This window comes from Crocodylus siamensis, chromosome 2 (assembly GCF_052110815.1).
Source record: "Crocodylus siamensis isolate JL-2025a chromosome 2, ASM5211081v1, whole genome shotgun sequence".
Taxonomy (NCBI): Eukaryota; Metazoa; Chordata; order Crocodylia; family Crocodylidae; genus Crocodylus; species Crocodylus siamensis.
Window position 1 is genome coordinate 47684390 of NC_143396.1, and position 18528 is coordinate 47702917.

The window sequence follows — 18528 nt, forward strand, 5'->3', positions numbered from 1 at the left end:
TGTCCCATAGCAGGCATGGGCATCCCGTGTGACTGATGAAAGACTGATGCAAAGTACCTATTTAATAGGTTGGCTTTTTCCTGGGCGTCAGTTGTCAGTTGCCCCATCTGGTTTAGCAGGGGTCCAACATTGCCCTTGCTTTTCCTCCGGCTCCCCACATATCTGAAAAAGGACTTTTTGTTGTCCTTGATACCTGAAGCTAGTTGGAGTTCAGTTGCAGCCTTGGCTTTCCTGGTTTGCTCCCTGCAGGACCGGACCAGCGCGGAGTAATCCTCCTTGGAGGTGAATCCCGTCCTCCATCCTTTGTAGGCTTTCCTTTTTAGCCACAGTAGGTCCGCTAGGTCTCTGGAGAGCCAGGGGGCTGCTGTGCCTTCTTGCTGCCTTTCCTCCGTGTTGGAATAGATTTAGCTTGTGCACTGAGGATCGCTTTCTTGAGAAGCAACCACTCTTCTTGAACTCCCATCTCCCTGGGGTCATGGTCCCTGAGGGCCTGACCGACTAGCCTCTCGAGCTTGTCAAAGTCGGCTTTTCTGAAGTCAAGGACTTCTGTGTCGCTGACTGACTTGCCAGCTTTACGGCGGATGGTGAAGGTGATCAGCTTGTGGTCGCTGTCACCCAACTTCCCATCAATCACTAGGTCGCCGATTAGGTCGTCCCCCATAGCCAGTACCAGGTCAAGCAGCGCTTTGCCTCTCGTTGGCCCATAGACTTCTTGAGTCAGGTAGAGGTCATCCACGCAGGACAGAAAGCTTTGCGCCCGCTCAGATTTAGCTGAGTGATCTTCCCACGAGATGTCCAGGTAATTGAAGTCACCCATGACAACCAAGGTCCTGGAGCAAGCGGCCTCAGTCAGTTCCCGGGCGAACTCCTGGTCAAGCTCGGGACTTTGAGTGGGAGGTCTGTAGTAGACTCCCACTGTTGTGTCCCCTGTGCCGAATTCCCCACAAATTTTTACCCAGAGGGTCTCTAGCTGTCCATGCCGGTCGCCAACATCAGCTTGCAGAGACATGTAGCTTTCCTTCACATAGAGAGCTACACCCCCACCCCTTTTGCCAACACGATCCCTCCTGTATAGGGTATAGCCTTCTATACCCGTGGTCCAGTCATGGGTGGAGTCCCACCAGGTCTCCGTTATCCCAATGACATCATATTTCTTTGCACTGAGCAGGAGGACGAGCTCGTCCTGCTTGTTGCCCAGGCTCCTGGCATTAGTGTACAGGCAGGCAAGTGTGCCCTTGGGGACTCTTGCCTTGCTCACAGATTGGGGCAGGGGTGGGTTCCCTTAAGTGCCCCCTTAAGTGCCTTGGTCCGCTGGCTTTGCAAGGGCCATTCAGCGGGCCAGCAGGGGCAGTAGTTCCCCCCTCCCCCAACAGGCTTAGTTTAAAGCCCGGTGGAGCAAGTCAGCCAGTCTGGCTGAGAAGAGCCTCCTCCCCAGGGGAGAGAGGTGGAGGCCATCTCTTCCGAGCAGCTTGCTGTCTCTCTCGCCAAAGAGCGGGCTGTGGTCATGGAAGCCAAAGCCTTCCCGCTGACACCAGCACCACAGTCTTTGGTTGACTACGTGGATCCTCCTCTCCCTCCTCAGCCCATAGCCCGAGACTGGGAGGATCGACGAAAACACCACCTGAGCTCCCAGACCCCTAAGCCCCACTCCCAACTCCCTGTAGCGCCCCATGACCTGGCTGGGGGTGCTCCGAGCCGTGTCATTGATGCCCACATGAATAAGGAGCATGCTACCCCTGTTTTTAGGTAGTGGCTATAAGTGTCCATGCATCTCAATTTAGAACTTTTTGTGAATAAAATTACTCAAAAAATGGGGGGAAAAAATCCAGCATTAGTCAAATTAACAAGTGAGATTTTGCTTGGAAGGAGGTAACTCTAATCTCGGGGTGCTCAACCTTTTCGCTTAGTCAGCTTGATTCAGCTCCTGGGGCTGATACCGCAAGGCCCTACCTGGCTGTGTGGAGGGGGCTGGTGGAGGGGTGTGGCCCAACCCCAATCCAGCCCCGTGGAGGGAAGGGGGTGGTCCAGCCCTGCAGGGGGAAGAGGGTATGGCCCAGCCCCAACCAATCCACATGGAGGGAAGCGGGTAATCCAGCCCTGCAGGAGAAAGAGGGTGTGGCCCAGCTCCCTGGGGAAAGGGGTGTGGCCCAGCCCCTGTCCAGCAGCACAGAGAGAAAGGGGCATGATTTGGTTCCCATCTGGCTGTGCTGGGAGAAGGGGCATGGGAATTTGGCAGCAGGAAAAGGAGCCAGTACTTCCCTGCTACCAAATTTCTGAATCTGTAGGGAGGCACATAGGCCACATGCAGTGGTTTGGCTGGCCACATTTGGACCCATGAGCTGGGGGTTGAGCACCCCTGCTCTAATCGTTTGCAGTCTTAAGGGTGAAAATACTTCTTCATAATCTCTCATTACTGCAGGGAACCCCTTCTCACCTTCTGCATGTACTGACTCATACCATTTTAGACAATTTTATATTATACAGATGGCTAGTAAAGACACAAGAACATAGGTAACTCTCTCTTTTTCCTCCTTAAATTTGGTAGGTGTAAAAAAACTTAAAGACATGGAGTACCTGGGGACAGTAGCCAGTATGAGTCTTAATTCTGACTATGCTGCTGCACTTTTTGAGGGTAAAGTCCAGTTGCATATGGTAAGTACACTGTAGGTTTTGAGATACAAGAATTCAGCTGAACTCAGGTAGTAGCAGAGTGAGGAAGAAATTGAATGAGTCAAAATAATAATAATCTTGGAATAAGAGTAGAAGCTAGGTGCTGAGTAGATGCAGTTGACAGAAGAAACCAAAGAGAGCTTTAGTAGAAAACATGAAAACAGTTGAATTTCTGGGAACTTTAAAAAAAATATACATTCTGTATTCAAGTAGCAGTCGCTGAGAATAAAATTCTTTGTTCTTGGCTATTCAACAAGCTGGGTGTATATGCTCTTGTGGGAACTTGCAGGGAATGGGGAGTGGTTTGTAAGTAATATATGTGAAAGGGCAATTCTGAGCTACGTGTAGCAACCAGTGTTTCATCTTATTCACTGTCAGTTTTGTACAGACAAAACCTGTTAATATCTCATTAAGCACAACCTATTAATATCTCATTAAACATGGTGCAGTTCAACTTCCTTTACTCCTTATGTTTTAGATAGAAGGTGAAGGTTTGAATGCCCAAGAAGAGCGAGAGACTCGACTCTTCCCAGCAGTTGAAGATAAATGTCGAATCTTGTGTCATGCTTTAACTGGTGATTTTCTCATTTATGGTACAGATGTAAGTGTGTTTCCTGTTTCATATCTTCTTTAATGCAATAAGTTTCTTGTTCATTATATCATAGACATAATTTGTAAGGCTCTGATATGCAGTCTCCCTGAAAACATTCTGTTTAACCGTGTTTAAGCAAATGGGGACAAAATTACAGCCAACTTCCTTCATTATTTATACCTACATGAAATAAAGTAGTACTGGCAGATTACAGTGATGTGTAATCATTTAAATTTGTATCCAAAGTAAGGATTTTAAGTAAAGTCTTGGGTATTTATCGCTTTTTTTCTGAGGTGCTACTGAAGATTTAAGGCAGCAGTAAACAACCTTTTAAGGCTGTGGTGGGGATTGACCTAGTTAGGGTCAAAGGCAAGTGGTTGGGCACTAGGACCAAGGCACCACTAGCACTTTTCCCTGCAGCAGCAAGGGAAAGCTGCCGGCAGCCAGAGCTTTTACCCAGCCTAGGCTACCCCACACAACCCCAGCACTGAATGCTGCTGAAAGCCCATGTCCATGATCCTGATTTGGCCTATAGCCCATGGGTTGCCAAGTCCTGATTTTAAGGTTCTGAATTCACAGCTGAACAATTGGATGTGTAATAGTTTTACAATTAGTGATTTTGTATATTTAAAAGAATCTGTACATAAAATGAATTTAAAAGATCACCAAAATATTTTCTCATATCAAAATATAGCATTTATATAAATGCACTGAATCACAAATAACCAATTCATTCATTTATACACATTTTTAAAAGATGTCTCTGCTTTGTAAATGCAGAGATGAATTGTCAGCTTGAGATACAGAGTACTTCCCTCTCACAAAAGAAACATTCAATTGTCCCTGTTTATAGAACTGCAAAGGATGCAGCAAACTTTTCTTTCAGAACACTGAGATGGGGAAACTTTTCACTCTTAAATTTACTGTGTACTCATATGCTGCTCCTGGACAAGGTTTTAATCAGTTTGGTAAAAATGCCAAGTGTTAGGTTTTTCTAAATTTTGAAGTACTTTTATAGTGCTTCTTGTATAGAAGTAGCCCCAGATGGTGCTCAGCAGAAGACAAACAAAGTCTGTTCTGCTCCTTTGCTCTACTAAAATACATTAAAAAGTATTTTTGCCTTTTTGCAGTGAGAAACATGCTTACAGGGAAAAGGCTCCAGTTTCTCTTGCCTTGTTTCAGAATAGCTGCCAGTAGGGAAAAGAAGGTTATAAAAAATTATAATCTTCTTTCAACATTCCCCATGCTCAGCACCCAAGGAATGGACAAATTGAAGTAGGGGTGACAGAGTCATTCCATCAAAATTGGTCACTCAAAGAATGTATAGTCCAGTAACTCATTTATAACCACTATTATGATTATTCTATTATTTATTATTAGACTGGTGTTATTCATTATTTCTACATTGAAGACTGGAAGTATGTGAATGAATATCGGCATACTGTCAGTGTGAGAAAAATCTTTCCAGACCCAAATGGAACCAGATTGGTTTTCATTGATGACAAAGGTGACGGCTTTGTCTATTGCCCAGTAAGTCAATTCAGGGCATCCTAGGCATTTATATTTACAAGCAGAGTTCACTGTCAACTGTTCTCCTGTACAGTGTGTTTTATCAGAATAAATATTTATTAGTTGGTTGAATCATCATACTGGATCAAACCAATTTTTTTAATGACCTAGTAGTGTTTAGTCTCCAGTAGTAGCAAGTGTGAAAAATTTTCAATGGGAGTTCAAAAATACATAATTATGGAGTAGACTGCCCATGCAGGAAATTTCTTCTTAATTCCAGGCATTTGGTAATTGAGCTATACACTTTATATATCTTAACATTGTTTTATTCTTCCTAAAGTAACTCTAGATTTCTTCCATTATCCTTGTTAATATCTAGTGCTTTAATCCTATTATATTCCTTGGCACTCCTTTATGTTGTGTACTTTTTAAAAAAATGGATGTTTTTGTATCAGTTTAAAATGTTGTACCTTTCCATTTAATTGCATGACCCCTTGTTTTCCTCTTGTAAGAAAAGTAAAAAAGAGAATCCAGTTTTCCTCTCAATATTCTGTTTTCACAAGTTATCTCTTCTCTAAATCGTTCTACAATTCACAGCTTCTCATAAGAAAATTTGTCATGTTTTTTGTAATTTTTATCACCCATCAGTCAGCTACTCTATTGTTACATTTTTTTGGAGATAGGTGATAAGTCTATTGCAATATTCAGTGTGTCATGCACTTTCTGTTTCTTAAATAATTTCATATTATTATTTTTTGTAGGTAAATGATGGTGTGTATGAAATTCCAAATTTTGCACCAACTATTAAAGGTGTCCTCTGGGAAAACTGGCCAACAGATAAAGGTGTATTTGCTGCTTATGATGATGATAAAGTGTATACTTACATTTTTCATAAGGATACTATACAAGGTACTGTAAATATTTTAATCCTGTGAGCCATTTGATATTTCATAGTAAATTGAAATGTAGAATATGTCTGGTTCTTCAATAATGTTCAGTGTTGCCATTTAATTCATACTGGGCATATCTACACATGCAATTAAACATTCAACAATAACTATGGCACATATTGTTCCAGAATTTATTGATCCTGGGTGCCGCGTTTGAACTTGCACCCAGGACCACAGCACATTGAACTAGGTCAGAGCAGCCCGAGCTGGTAGGAAGCTTGGGGGGGTCAGCCTGCCAGCCCAAGATGCTCAGTGTGCTCCGGAGGAGCTGGCTGGGGCTTGAGGGTAGTTCAGCGTGAGGCTAGCTGACAGGCAGCCTCCACACTGAAGCACCTTTGTGCCTCAGCCAGCCCTATCAGCGTCTACACGTGTTGCTACAGAGTAAAAACTCTGCTATAGGATAGTACTTGTGTTTTTACAAGTACTAACCTACAGCAGAGTTCATTAGTTGCCATCCTAATAATACTGCATGTTTAGATGCCGGGATGTTTACTATGGACCTAATTGGGCAACTCTGCAGTAAATGTCTCGTGTAGACACATACAGTCGCTTGACTTGGGTACATATAGAAATGAACAATAAGGATTACTATTGGTAAGTGTAACTAGCCATATAGAAGGCAATTGCTGTGTAGGTTTTCTTGCACAACTCCATCAAGACGTTTCAGTCTTCGTCTGCATGTTTCCTATTTTAGTCTTTGGTCTACACACTCCCAGTTGCGTTGTTTTTTTTTTCTCTTTTTGGTAACATAGGCACATCTTTGCTCAAAACGAATAACAAGACTTAGGTTTCCTTTTCATTTTCTTTTTAGCCAGAATTTTAGTCAGGCCTTCTGATGAGTCATAAAAATTATCATTATTCATCCATTTGGTCATATAGTCCACATGCCTGCTAGTAAAGGGTACTTTAATTTATGTTTGTTTATGATCCATTGGAGAACCATTCTTTAATAGCACTCGCCATATGGTATTCACTGTATCTTTAATGTTTGCCTAAACCTTAAAGCCTCTCAATTCAAGGCTTATGTAAAGTTACTTTTAATTTTGCTAAATAAATATAAAGTCAAATACATACCATAACTAATGAAAACCAGAATTAGAGATCTTATATAGTTCTGCCTAACACTAATGTATAGTGTTGCTATTATGCTAAAGATAAAAAGAAAAAGTTCATTGAGTTTTCAGAATAAAACTCTTTCAGTGTTATATTTCCTAGCCTTTCAAAGTGACTGCCTGCTAAACATTCTGCAGTATAACGGTCTTGTTAAATAATTTTGTTCTATTTTTTCCTAATACAGGATCCAAAGTTATTTTGGCAGGTGGCACCAAAGTTCCTTTTTCCCATAAACCACTGCTGTTGTATAATGGAGAATTAACCTGTCAGACTCAAAGTGGGAAAACAAACAATATCTTTCTTAGTACTCATAGTTTCCTTGGAAATTTGAAAGACAGTGGACCTAATGAGCTGAAACAAATGCTTCCTCAGACTTTAATGCTGAAAAGGTAGGTTTACTTTTTAATTATATGTGGTTAATTAATTGTTTTCTTTTCTGTCTGTAGATCACTACAGCATTCTAAAAATGTCATGCTGATTATTGATAAAGTTACATTGAACTATCAGGCCAGGTAATTGGCTGTCCATATAGATTAAGCAATAACAAATGATCCAACAAATGATCGAAGTTAACAAATGATAACTAATTTTTCTTTATTGCAAGCAAAGAACTAATTTTTTTCAAGAACTGTTCTGAGTTTCATGACATCTCCCCCCGAAAGTGGTTGAAGATGTGTGTCATTCTCTTAGTTCCCAGTCTAGTGAATCAACCAAGAACCAGTACAGTGGAGAGGTAGTCAAAAAGTCCACAGTAGGCCTTGGAAACAATGACTTGCTGAAGGGGAGTTAAGGGGTCACCTGGAACAAAGTGTAAACCAGTAGATCTGTATGAATTTCCCTTCTTCCTGCCATACGATTCTCCAGTAGTCCTGTGTGACCTACATATCACAGATCCCCAAGTGACATCCACTTTAAGATAAATTAGTTATCTTAAGGTTTATATATAAAAAAACACACCCAAGAGTAGATAATTCTCTGTACAATCATTGTTTTTAACTCCGTGTTTCTCCCTGAATAGATTTTCTGAAGCATGGGAGGTTTGCAAACTTCTGAATAACCAGTCGGGTTGGAATGAGCTTGCGAGAGCTTGCTTGTATCACATGGAGGTGGAATTTGCCATACGAGTCTATCGCACAATTAGAAATGTTGGAATGGTGATGTCACTAGAGCAAATAAAGGTAAAATATAAAAGTAGCAGTCACACATTTTTGTTTAAAATAAAAAAAAAGAAAAATTAAGTTTTTAATTTACCTTTAAGATTGTTGGAATTGGTTTTATGGGTTTTTTTGTTTTTTTTTAAATAAAAGCCAGGTTTATTTTAAAAGTCTGTAAGGAAAAAAAAGTAAGTAATGGGGAGAAATGATTTCTCTGGGAATTCTACATACTCAAGTAAGTACTAAATATTTCACTATGATACCTTCTCAGCTAGGTCATTTGCTTTCAGGATTTTAATACTAACTGGTTTTCCGTATATTTTTTGAGTGTTTCTTAACCACTAAAAATTTGATTTTATACGAAATATGAGCTAACATATAAATGAAGTTTTGGTAATTCCTGAGATTAGGAGAACTTTTTGTGTTAAATTTCCATATACTGAGAAGGAAAAATCACACACACAGTATGAACAGATTAAACAAATTACACTTTAAAAGGTGAGAAGAGACTTTGCATGTCAGACTGTCTGCCTAGCTGTTTTGTCTATCAGTTCTACCCCAGTTTAGTGAGTAGAGCAGACAGGTTACCATGGGATAAAGCAGACAAATGAAGTAGTTAGTGGTCCACTTTCAGGTCCACCGCGGAGCACATGGGGCACCCCTGCCCCCGGCTCTGTGACTGTTGCCTCCTGGGTCTGGCGGGGTACCCAGCGTCCCCCCATGGCCGATCACTGAGCAGGGGGGGCCACGAGGAAGGCGGGGACTCCTCCTCATGCTCAGTGGCAGACCCAGAAGTGAACCAGAAGTACTTCCAGTCCACTTCCGGGTTCACCACCGAGCACGTGAGGGGCCATTCATGCTGCTGTGGGACACTCCATCTGCCCCACCATTGCAGTGTTCAATGAGCCACACCTGGTACCTCAAGGTATATAGAAAAAATATTTAAAGCTGTCTGTGGCTGGTTCGCTGATTCTCCAAATCAGCATCGAATCTTCAGATTCTGATTAGGCCGAATTGAATCAGGACAGTGATCCAAATCAACAAATCAAATCACTGTCCCCGATTCGGGCCAAGTCTGAATCAAATATGGCCCTTTTTGCATACCCCTACTAACTAGTGCTGTCATCAGTATTTTCTTTCTCTTTTCTAGCCATTCTGTTTTCTCATGCTCTTTTATCCATTGTTTTAACTTTTTTACTTTTCTTCTTCCTGTATATTAAAACCAAGCACAGAAATTACAGGCATCTTTCTAAATGTTCCCCCCCACTTTATTTTAAAGCCCTTCACGGTGGTGTTGATCGCCCTTTTCCCAGAAAGCCAGTGTGTCAACGTACTAGAAGAAAGGCTAGTGTTGACTTCTGTAAGACTGACATTTAAAGTTCCACTATTTGCACATCTTTCATATCTACTTTTTGCAAGTGCTAGAAATCAGTTTCTTTTGACCGTGGGGTTTAACTCTGACATCCAGCTAATCAGTTATAAATTAAAATGATTTTTTAAAAGCAAAATAATGGGAATTTTAAACATTTGCTAAGTCCAGCAAGAAGTTCTGAATATGCATCATCCCTTTATTCTCATATTTCAAAATCTTGTGGTTATATTCTGATCTCATTTGTACCACGAGCTATTAAAGTTAATGGCGTTAAGTTGCATTAACAGTAGTGCAACTGAAATTGGGATAGAATGCCTTGATTCTGTATCTGTTACTGACTGCCAGTTGTCATGTTTTCCCGGAACATACTTTCTTGTCAGTTTGCCCACACCAGGGTTTTTATAAGTCTTACAGAAGTTTTCTTCAAAATCTTACTTATTAAGAAACAAAACAGAAAAGATTTAAACAGTTTGTATGTATAATTAGTGTCATTTGTTGTCTGGGGAGTTGCATACAATATTTTCCATACGTTAAGCTCTCGCTTCTCTTTATTACTTTTCACTACTCTGATGCTTTATGATTTTTAGCATCTTCTGAACATAAATTATATATAAAGTGCTTGACAATTTCCTTGACAAAATAAGCGCATATATATTGTTTTTATTTTAAAATAGGTAACCTAAACATATTGAATTAACTTTAGGGGTTTTTGCATTTTAAGATTAATAAAATATATTGATATGAGACTAATACATTTCTACTCATTTTATATGTAGGTACTCTTTTGAAGTGTTCATGTCCCTCACCCCTTTGTCTCCATCTTTGCATTAAGATATGTGTACTGGTCAAATACATTTGCAGACCATTATTCCATATGCATGCCATACATGTCACCATATGTATGCAATACAATGCAGTACGTCACAGAGGAAACAAGACGTTCACAATGGAGTGTTTTGTTTTGGAGGGTTTTTTAATTATCATTTTTAGTGGGAAGATAAAGTCTGTTACCATTGTAAATATCTAATATCAACAGTTTACAGAAATATATATAGTAATATAAGAACAGTTAGAATATGTTATTCTAAATTGCTGATCTAGGAGTGTTGCAATGGTAAAAGCACTGAACATTTTTTTTCCCCACACAAAAATGACAATTATAAAAGTCTTGCTTTGGATGTTTGGACCACTCATCTAAAAACTTTAATTTCCTGATGTTTAACTATTGTATTAATGCCTGGTCTTGTAACCTTTAGTTGTATAAACAGTCTTATTAACTTCAAGGGCTTTTTTCAAATGAAGGCTGTATAGCTGAGCTTTTAAATTTGCTGACTGCTGTGTATTGGTGACAGCAGCTGTATATTTCTATTTGATGGTAGCATTTGCTTGTATATTGAGAAGTGTCACATTTTTGGGGGAAGGTGAGAGAGAACTATAAATTATGTTATTCCATATGTTTTTTTCTGGGTGTAGAATGTGACAGTCATGATCTAGTAACACATTTCCGTAGAATATTTTTAAAGTTAGTAACAGTAACACTTTGTAATGAGTTCCTTAGGACTGTTGTTGCATTCATATCTGTTTCCAGGGAATAGAAGATCGCAGTCTTTTAGCGGGACATCTTGCCATGTTCACCAGTGACTTTAATCTGGCTCAGGATTTATATCTAGCATCCACCTGCCCTATTGCTGCACTTGAGGTACACTGGCAAGCTACCTAAAATTAATTGTAATATTTCCGCCCCCCTTGTGATAATTCTGCTTAGTTGTTTGGATTTCTCCCCCATGCCCTAAATGATACGTTCTGTCAGTTGTTTAAGATAAGTGTATTTTAACCTTTGTTATACTGTCATCTGTCTTAAATTCTCTACCAATATGAACATTATAGTTATAACATTAAACATTTGTATCATAATTCATCATTACACATGCTTACATCACAAGATTGGTTTTCCCAAAAACTAAATGTAAGTAATTTATTTTGATAACAGATGAGAAGAGATTTGCAGCATTGGGACAGTGCATTACAGCTGGCTAGACGTTTAGCTCCAGACCAGATCCCATTCATATCAAAGGAATATGCTATGCAGCTTGAATTTACGTATGTTTCTTAATAAAATTGTAGTATAATAATTTAGAATGACTATTCCTACTGAGTAGAAAAATGCAAGAGATGTCCGGAAAGAACATTTCCATAAAGATCTTGACTAATATCAGATGCTTTAGTCCAGGGGTAGGAAACGTTTTTTAGCCGGAGTGCCAAAAAACGCCACAATACCTACCTTGGAAGGTGCCGGAGTGCCGGCATGCCAGAAAAACAAAATGAGGGTGGGGGTACATGGCAGGGCGCCCTGCTTGTGCCCCCCACCCAAAGCCGCTGCCCTCCAGCCCGGGCTCTGTGGCTGTCAGCAGCTTCCCTGGCTCTGGGTAGTTGCTGGAGCCCAGGCTGCTCCCAACAGGGCTTGCAGTGTCCCAGCTACCTGCTGGGAGCAGCCTGGGCTCCCAGCTGGCAGCAGCTACCCAGAGCTGGGGTTGGCTGCAGCCAGGAGGCTCCAAACAGCTGTGCCGGGCTCTGAAGCTCCAGCATCAGCTCTGTACCAGTGCATGCACACGCACCTCAGAGCAGGCAGTGAGAGAGAGGCAGCTCTAGCAAGCAGCAGGTAGGCTGCAAACAGCTGTGCCAGGCTCCACAGCTCCAGCACCAGCTCCATGCTGGCGGGGACTGCGTGTGCACCTTGGGGCACATGCAGAGAGCTGATGCCGGGGCTCCAGAGCCCAGCACAGCTGTTTGCAGTCTCCCAGCTGCAGCTGGCCCCGGCTCTGGGTAGCTGCTGCCAGCTGGGAGCCCGGGCTGCTCACAGCAGGCAGCTGAGATGCTGTGAGCCCTGCTGGGAGCAGCCCGGGCTCTGTCACTGGCAGCAGGTACCCCAGAGCTGGGGCTGGCCGTGGCGTGCCAAGCAAAATGACCTTGCATGCCATGCTTGGCATGTGTGCCAGGGGTTGCTGACCACTGCTTTAGTCCATTGCACTGTCATATAGAAGCTCTATGTGGTCCTGCATCTGTCGTGCCAATGAGGTTGTAAGAAAACCAGAAAAATCAGCAAAAATAGCTGATTAGCTGATTTATGTGAGTAAATGAAGTGCAGGGGTGGGGGATGCAGTCTGAACTGTTTGCTTTGAAATTTGCTAGGAAAGTTTTTAGTTGCAGACAAAAGTCTGTAGTTGGATAATCTTCTACTACCTGGGACTCATTCCTTTGATATCAGAAGAATGCCTTGTATTCAAGTATCTCTGCTCCTCCTAAGTCATCCATACATATCAGTGAGAGCGTGTCAGACATCAAGTCCAGTAGTCCCTACCTTTCCAATACCCTTGACTTTAAACCCTTGTCTTTTATATATATATTGTAGATGATTGAATGTAGATTTAAATGTTAAATGTATTACTTGATAATATGGATTGTTAATAAATTAACTTTACAAACCCAGCTCCATGGCTGACCCTGCCAGGCTGATTACCTTTTCTCTCTCACTGCCAGACTAAGGTAAGGAGCATCATGGCTCCTTAAGGTATGCTTCCATAAGCAGCCCTTCTACAGAGATGCAGGTTTTCCAGAAAATTTTGAATTGGAAAAATTTCCAATGCCCTAAATAGAGTGTCATCTAATTTAGCATGTTTATTTGACTTACATTTAGTAAACAAAACTAAAAAAGTACCCCTGTGTTAATTTTATGTCCCAATAGCCACAAGTATTTGAAGTGAAATATTTGATTAGGAAAAAAATTAAATACAGTACACTTAATATGTTTTAAATATTATAGTCAAACAAATTCAAAGCTTTATGTGGAAAGAAGTTATTTTTATTGGAACACTTGTAAAAATGTGAAGACAATACACAATAACATGTACTTCCCTTACACTGTTTATTTAAATTTAAGAAAAAAAAACAAAGGCACTGAAAACTGTTGACACACTAATTTTAGCATACCCAAAGAACTGTGCATGATATGCCATGGTTGTCCACTCATCTACTTTAACAGAGCTTAACTGTCCTCCACTGAGGTCATTGGGGCACCTCCAGTTTCATTGTCATTATCTGTAGAATCACTTGCACTACTTATTAGTTCTATTTCAGAATCAGACTGAGGTAAATCTGATTCTGAACTACTTGAACCAAATTCTCTTTTGCTAAAGGATGGTTGTACCATTGAGTCTATGGGCTTATCACAATGAATCTTCTTCACTAATTGTGCTTCTGACTGATTCTCTAGAAACAATAAATTTAGAGAAATAGAAACAAACTTAGCAGTGCTTTCATTTCGTTTTGATTTGACCTGCACAGCCAATTAGGTGAATCCATAAATTGATTTTTGGTTTGGATTATTATGTGAGTGTATTTACCTTCATGTTTACAAATCAATAAAACATGCATGTACTCTCTGACACACTTCCTAGGAATAATCACCTGAAAAACATTTGTTACAACTTTGAAACTGCCAAGCTTGCTTAATATTGTATTGGCATCTATTCATTGTTAGTAATGAATTTTATGAAACAATGAATTTTTAGAAATGGAAAAATTCCCACGGAAACATAAAGCATTGGAAAATTTTCCTCCCCACATCTCTGCCCTTCTGTCTGCACCACTAAGCAGGCCCAGACTTGTAAAGCAAATTAAATTTTATGGGAGAACAGTATCAGAGAGAGAATGACTAAAATTCAGGGCTTGGAAACTGGATTTCATTTGGCACCCTCTTAAAGTCTTTAAGATCAGCATAGAAAAAGTGTGCATATTGGCTAATTGTTTTTATTCGAACATGAGTGAGTATGATGCTTGCTAAATTCTGCAGGTCTTACCTAAGTAACTATAACTGAAAGATGCAAGGTCAATAGTGTTACAGTAAAAACTACATGTACAGTAACTCATATATTATGTAATATTTTTGGGCACACACACCCAAAGAAGAAAAAATGATTAGGTACCTCTTATGTAAGTGTTGGCCCTGAGATGTTGTGCGTCATGTGTTCCTCCATTCACCATAGTTTCATAGTTAGTAGGGTTGGAAAGGACCTGAGCAGATCATCAAGTCCGACTCCCTGCCATGGCAGGAAAGAGTACTGGGGTCAAATGACCCCCGCAAGGTGTTCATCTAGCTTTGTCTTAAAGACCCCCAGGGTAGGAGCCAGCAACACTTCGCTTGGAAGTTGGTTCCAGATCCTAGCCAACCTGACTGTGAAGTAGCGCCTCCTGATGTCTAATCTAAATTGACTCTATGCCAGCTTGTAACCCTTATTTCTAGTCACTCCTGGTAGTGCTTGGGGGAACAGGGACCCCCCAGTGCCTGCTGGTCCCCTCTGACTAGTTTGTAACAGGCCGCTACATCCCCCTCAGCCTTCTCTTGTGGAGGCTGAACAGCTTCAGGTCCGTAGCCTCTCCTCGTAGGGCCTGCCCTGCTGCCCCCTGATCATGCAAGTGGCCCTCCTCTGGACCCTCTCCATGCTGTCGACATCCCTCTTGAAGTGCGGTTCCCAGAACTGGATGCAGTACTCCAGCTGCAGCCTGACCAGTGCCGCATAGAGGGGGAGGATCACCTCCTTGGACTTGCTCATGATGCATCTGTGGATGCATGACAAGGTGCGGTTGGCCTTCTTAACTGCCTCCCCACACTGCCGGCCCATGTTCATCTTGGAGTCAATTATGACTCCAAGATCCTTTTCTGCCACTGCACTGATGAGAAGGGAGTTCCCCAGCCTGTAGGAATGGTGCTGGTTCTTCCTCCCCAGGTGCATCACCTTGCACTTGTCCGTGTTGAATCCCATCCTAGTCTCGTCTGCCGACCCCTGTTACCTGTCTAGGTCCAATTGGAGCCTATTCCTTCCTTCTGACGTGCCCACATCCCCCCACATCTTAGTGTCATCAGCAGATTTGAACAGGGTGCTTTTTACCCCCTTGTCCAAGTCACTGATGAAACTGGTGAAAAGTGCGGGCCCGAGGACCGAGCCCTGCGGAACCCCACTGCCCACGTCCCTCCATGTCGAAAATGACCCATCCACCACCACTCTCTGGGGGCGGCCCTCCAGCCAGTTGGCATCCCAGTTGACTGTGTAGGTGTCAACACCACAGTCCCCCAGTTTCTTAATGAGAACAGGGTGAGAGACAGTCGAAGGCCTTCCGAAAGTCTAGAAAGACCAAATCCACTGCTACCCCTGCATCTAAGGATTTGGTGACCTGGTCATAGAAAGCTGCCAGGTTGGTCTGACAGGACCTGCCTCTAATGAACCCGTGTTGGTTGCCCCTAAGCATAATCTCCCCTGCTGGCCCGTTGTGGACATGTGCCAGAATAATTTTCTCAAAAAGCTTACCCAGGATCGAGGTAAGATTAACTGGCCTATAGTTCCCCGGGTCCTCCTTCCACCCATTTTTGAAGATGGGAACCACATTGGCCCTCTTCCAGTCCTCTGGCACCACACCAGAGCACCACGAGTGCTTGTATAGCCGTGCCAGGGGTCCTGCAATGACCTCAGCTAATCCCCTCAGCACTCTGGGGTGGAGATCATCCGGACCAGCTGATTTAAATACGTCCAGTCCCTCCAGAAGTTCCCTGACTAGATCCTCCCTGACCCTTGGCCTAGGTGCACCTCCCCTGGGGCCTAAGGGGGGGTCCAGTGGGGGGGCTGGTCTGGTCCCTGCTCAGGAAAATGGAGGCAAATAAGTCGTTAAATAGGTTAGCTTTGTCATCTGGTGTGACGACCAAATTTTCTAGTGTGTCTTGCAGGGGCCCCACATTACCTGGAACCTTCTTTTTGCCCCCTATGTATTTAAAAAAGGACTTCTTGTTGTCCTTGATCTGGGAAGTTAGTCCCAGTTCCATCTCTGCCTTGGCTTACCTGACTGCCCCCCTGCATCCCTGGGCAACCGCAGTATAATCCTCCCTGGTGATGGCCCCTCCCTTCCATTGAGTATACACCTCCCTTTTAGCTAGGAGACGTTCCCGGATGCTTTTGGTGAGCCATAGGGGCTTTTGCACCCTCCTGCCGACTTTGATCTGCTTTGGGATTACTTCCTTTTGGGTTTGGAGGATTGTCTCCTTAAGGAGCAACCACTCTTTTTGGACACTTGGTTCCCCTCGCCTCCAGGACCTCTGTGCTTCCCTGACTGTTCTCCTTAGCTAATTGAAGTCTGCGTTCCTGAAATCTAGGGCTGCTGCCTTGCTGCAGGCCTTTGCCACCATCCTTCTGTGTTAGCAAGTCTGCTATTAATTTTGAGTGCTAAAGGAGGTTGAGTGAGATTCATCTCCTTTATGCCATAGGCTAGAGGAAGAGAGCACTTGAACTGCCCTAATGGGTGCTACCACTGCAGCATTCCAATTAAATTACTCTAGACATGCACACATCTGTAGTAGAATAGTTCAGCAGTTGCAGAATAGATAGATACATTTTTTTTTTTTTTCAGGGGTGATTATGTGAATGCTTTGGCACATTATGAGAAGGGAATCACAGGAGACAATAAGGTAACTCTCTTCAGCAGTGATGTGAACTATATCTTCATGTTCCAAGCTTATTTATGTATAGCATCTTACATTATGTTGTAAGCTATATATTCTTCTTCCTGAGAGAAGACTGTAGAATCCATATTTCTCTGCTGTTATTGTACAGACACAAAAGGACAATTTTTGATGTAAACTGTTATTTACAAATACCCATTGTAAATACCCATTAACATGGCAGTACTGAGAAATTACTTTTTTAATGTATGAATAATTTCATAATAAACTTTTGTAAATATTAAAGAGAATAATACCACAGTGAGGGAAAATATGTTATATATGGTACTTATTTTCTAATGAAAATCTTGGTTCTTTTTGTATGGCCATCAATTCAGTAAAAGAATAAAAAAAACTCTTTGTTTTGTTTTTGCAAAACATTAAACTGCAGTTTTATCTGATATTTGAAACCAAAACCAAATATGCGAATTCATGGGGTTAGTCTCTTCAAAAAAGTTCAGTTTCAGGTAAATCATTTTCCTTTTCTGTATACAACTGATTTTTGTTTCTTTTTGAAAAGGGATCCTCCCATACATCTGACCAATTCTTATAGTAAAATATGTTAAATACAAAATTTCAGCAAAAAGTAAGCATAAGAAGGAAAACACAGGATTCACCAGTATTAGCAGTTCCTTGAATTAATCATAAACAATAACCATAGCTTTTTCAGATGCTGACTGAAATTTCCTCGACAAGAATGGTTTAAATTAAAATCAGGTTATTTCTGGCTAATGTATTTCACTGTTACAGTTGTTCTTGTAGGTTCTGCCAAACCAATACTATTTTTTACAGAAGATAGTTCTCACTTTCCTGTTGTTTGCCAGTACCAGGAACATGATGAAGCTTGCCTAGCAGGAGTAGCTCAGATGTCTGTTCGAATGGGAGACATCCGTCGAGGAGTAAACCAGGCCATTAAACATCCTAGTAGACTGCTAAAAAGAGACTGTGGAGCTATTCTGGAGAGCATGAAGGTATCCCTAGTAATAAAAAGAGAGCCAGTAACACAATGAATTCTCATATACAAACTATTATAATTTATTTGTAGTAGTGATTATATATTACAAACAATATGTATAATAATTTGCATTATTATAGCAATTTTCAGAAGCTGCCCAGCTATATGAAAAGGGACACTATTATGACAAGGCAGCATCAGTATATATCCGCTGTAAAAACTGGTAAGTACAGCTTTTAGTGAAGCTTTACATTCCATGAGAAACAGGTTACATTTTTAATACCCTTTTGAAAGGAACAGAAGTCCCTAAACATTTTGATTATCATATGAACTATTTTTCCAGCTAATTGGTTTATCAAAACAGTTCTTAGGTTCCTGGGAAGTAGGCCAACTGGAGTCCACATGGAACAGATCTTCAGAAACCCAAGTGCAGTTGGTCAACTCTGATATAGTGCATAATTTTATTGGAAAATAGTGGTTGTTCTCATTATTTGCAAATTTCTTTTTGCTGTGTATTGTGTTTAGCTTGATTTTGTAATTGGGTTTTCAGATTCTTTATGTACTGCACACTTGGAATCTTTTTACTTGCATAGTTATGTTTAGTCCATTAAATATTTTTTATAAAATATGTTACAACAGATACTAGATGGCTCAGATGATTGGAAATCTA

The 18528-nt window shown here is 41.4% G+C and overlaps 1 protein-coding gene across 1 annotated transcript in view; it reads left to right on the forward strand.

The window, feature by feature from the left end:
• WDR19 (WD repeat domain 19) overlaps window positions 1-18528 on the forward strand; it is a 97338-nt gene that overhangs the window by 45095 nt on the left and 33715 nt on the right. The window contains exons 13-23 of the mRNA XM_090035768.1: window positions 2546-2652; window positions 3149-3271; window positions 4643-4792; window positions 5533-5680; window positions 7019-7223; window positions 7853-8012; window positions 10949-11059; window positions 11351-11460; window positions 16813-16870; window positions 17728-17874; window positions 17999-18081. Coding sequence (XP_089891894.1) covers window positions 2546-2652; window positions 3149-3271; window positions 4643-4792; window positions 5533-5680; window positions 7019-7223; window positions 7853-8012; window positions 10949-11059; window positions 11351-11460; window positions 16813-16870; window positions 17728-17874; window positions 17999-18081 — 1402 coding nt within the window. The remainder of the gene's footprint in view (window positions 1-2545; window positions 2653-3148; window positions 3272-4642; window positions 4793-5532; window positions 5681-7018; window positions 7224-7852; window positions 8013-10948; window positions 11060-11350; window positions 11461-16812; window positions 16871-17727; window positions 17875-17998; window positions 18082-18528) is intronic.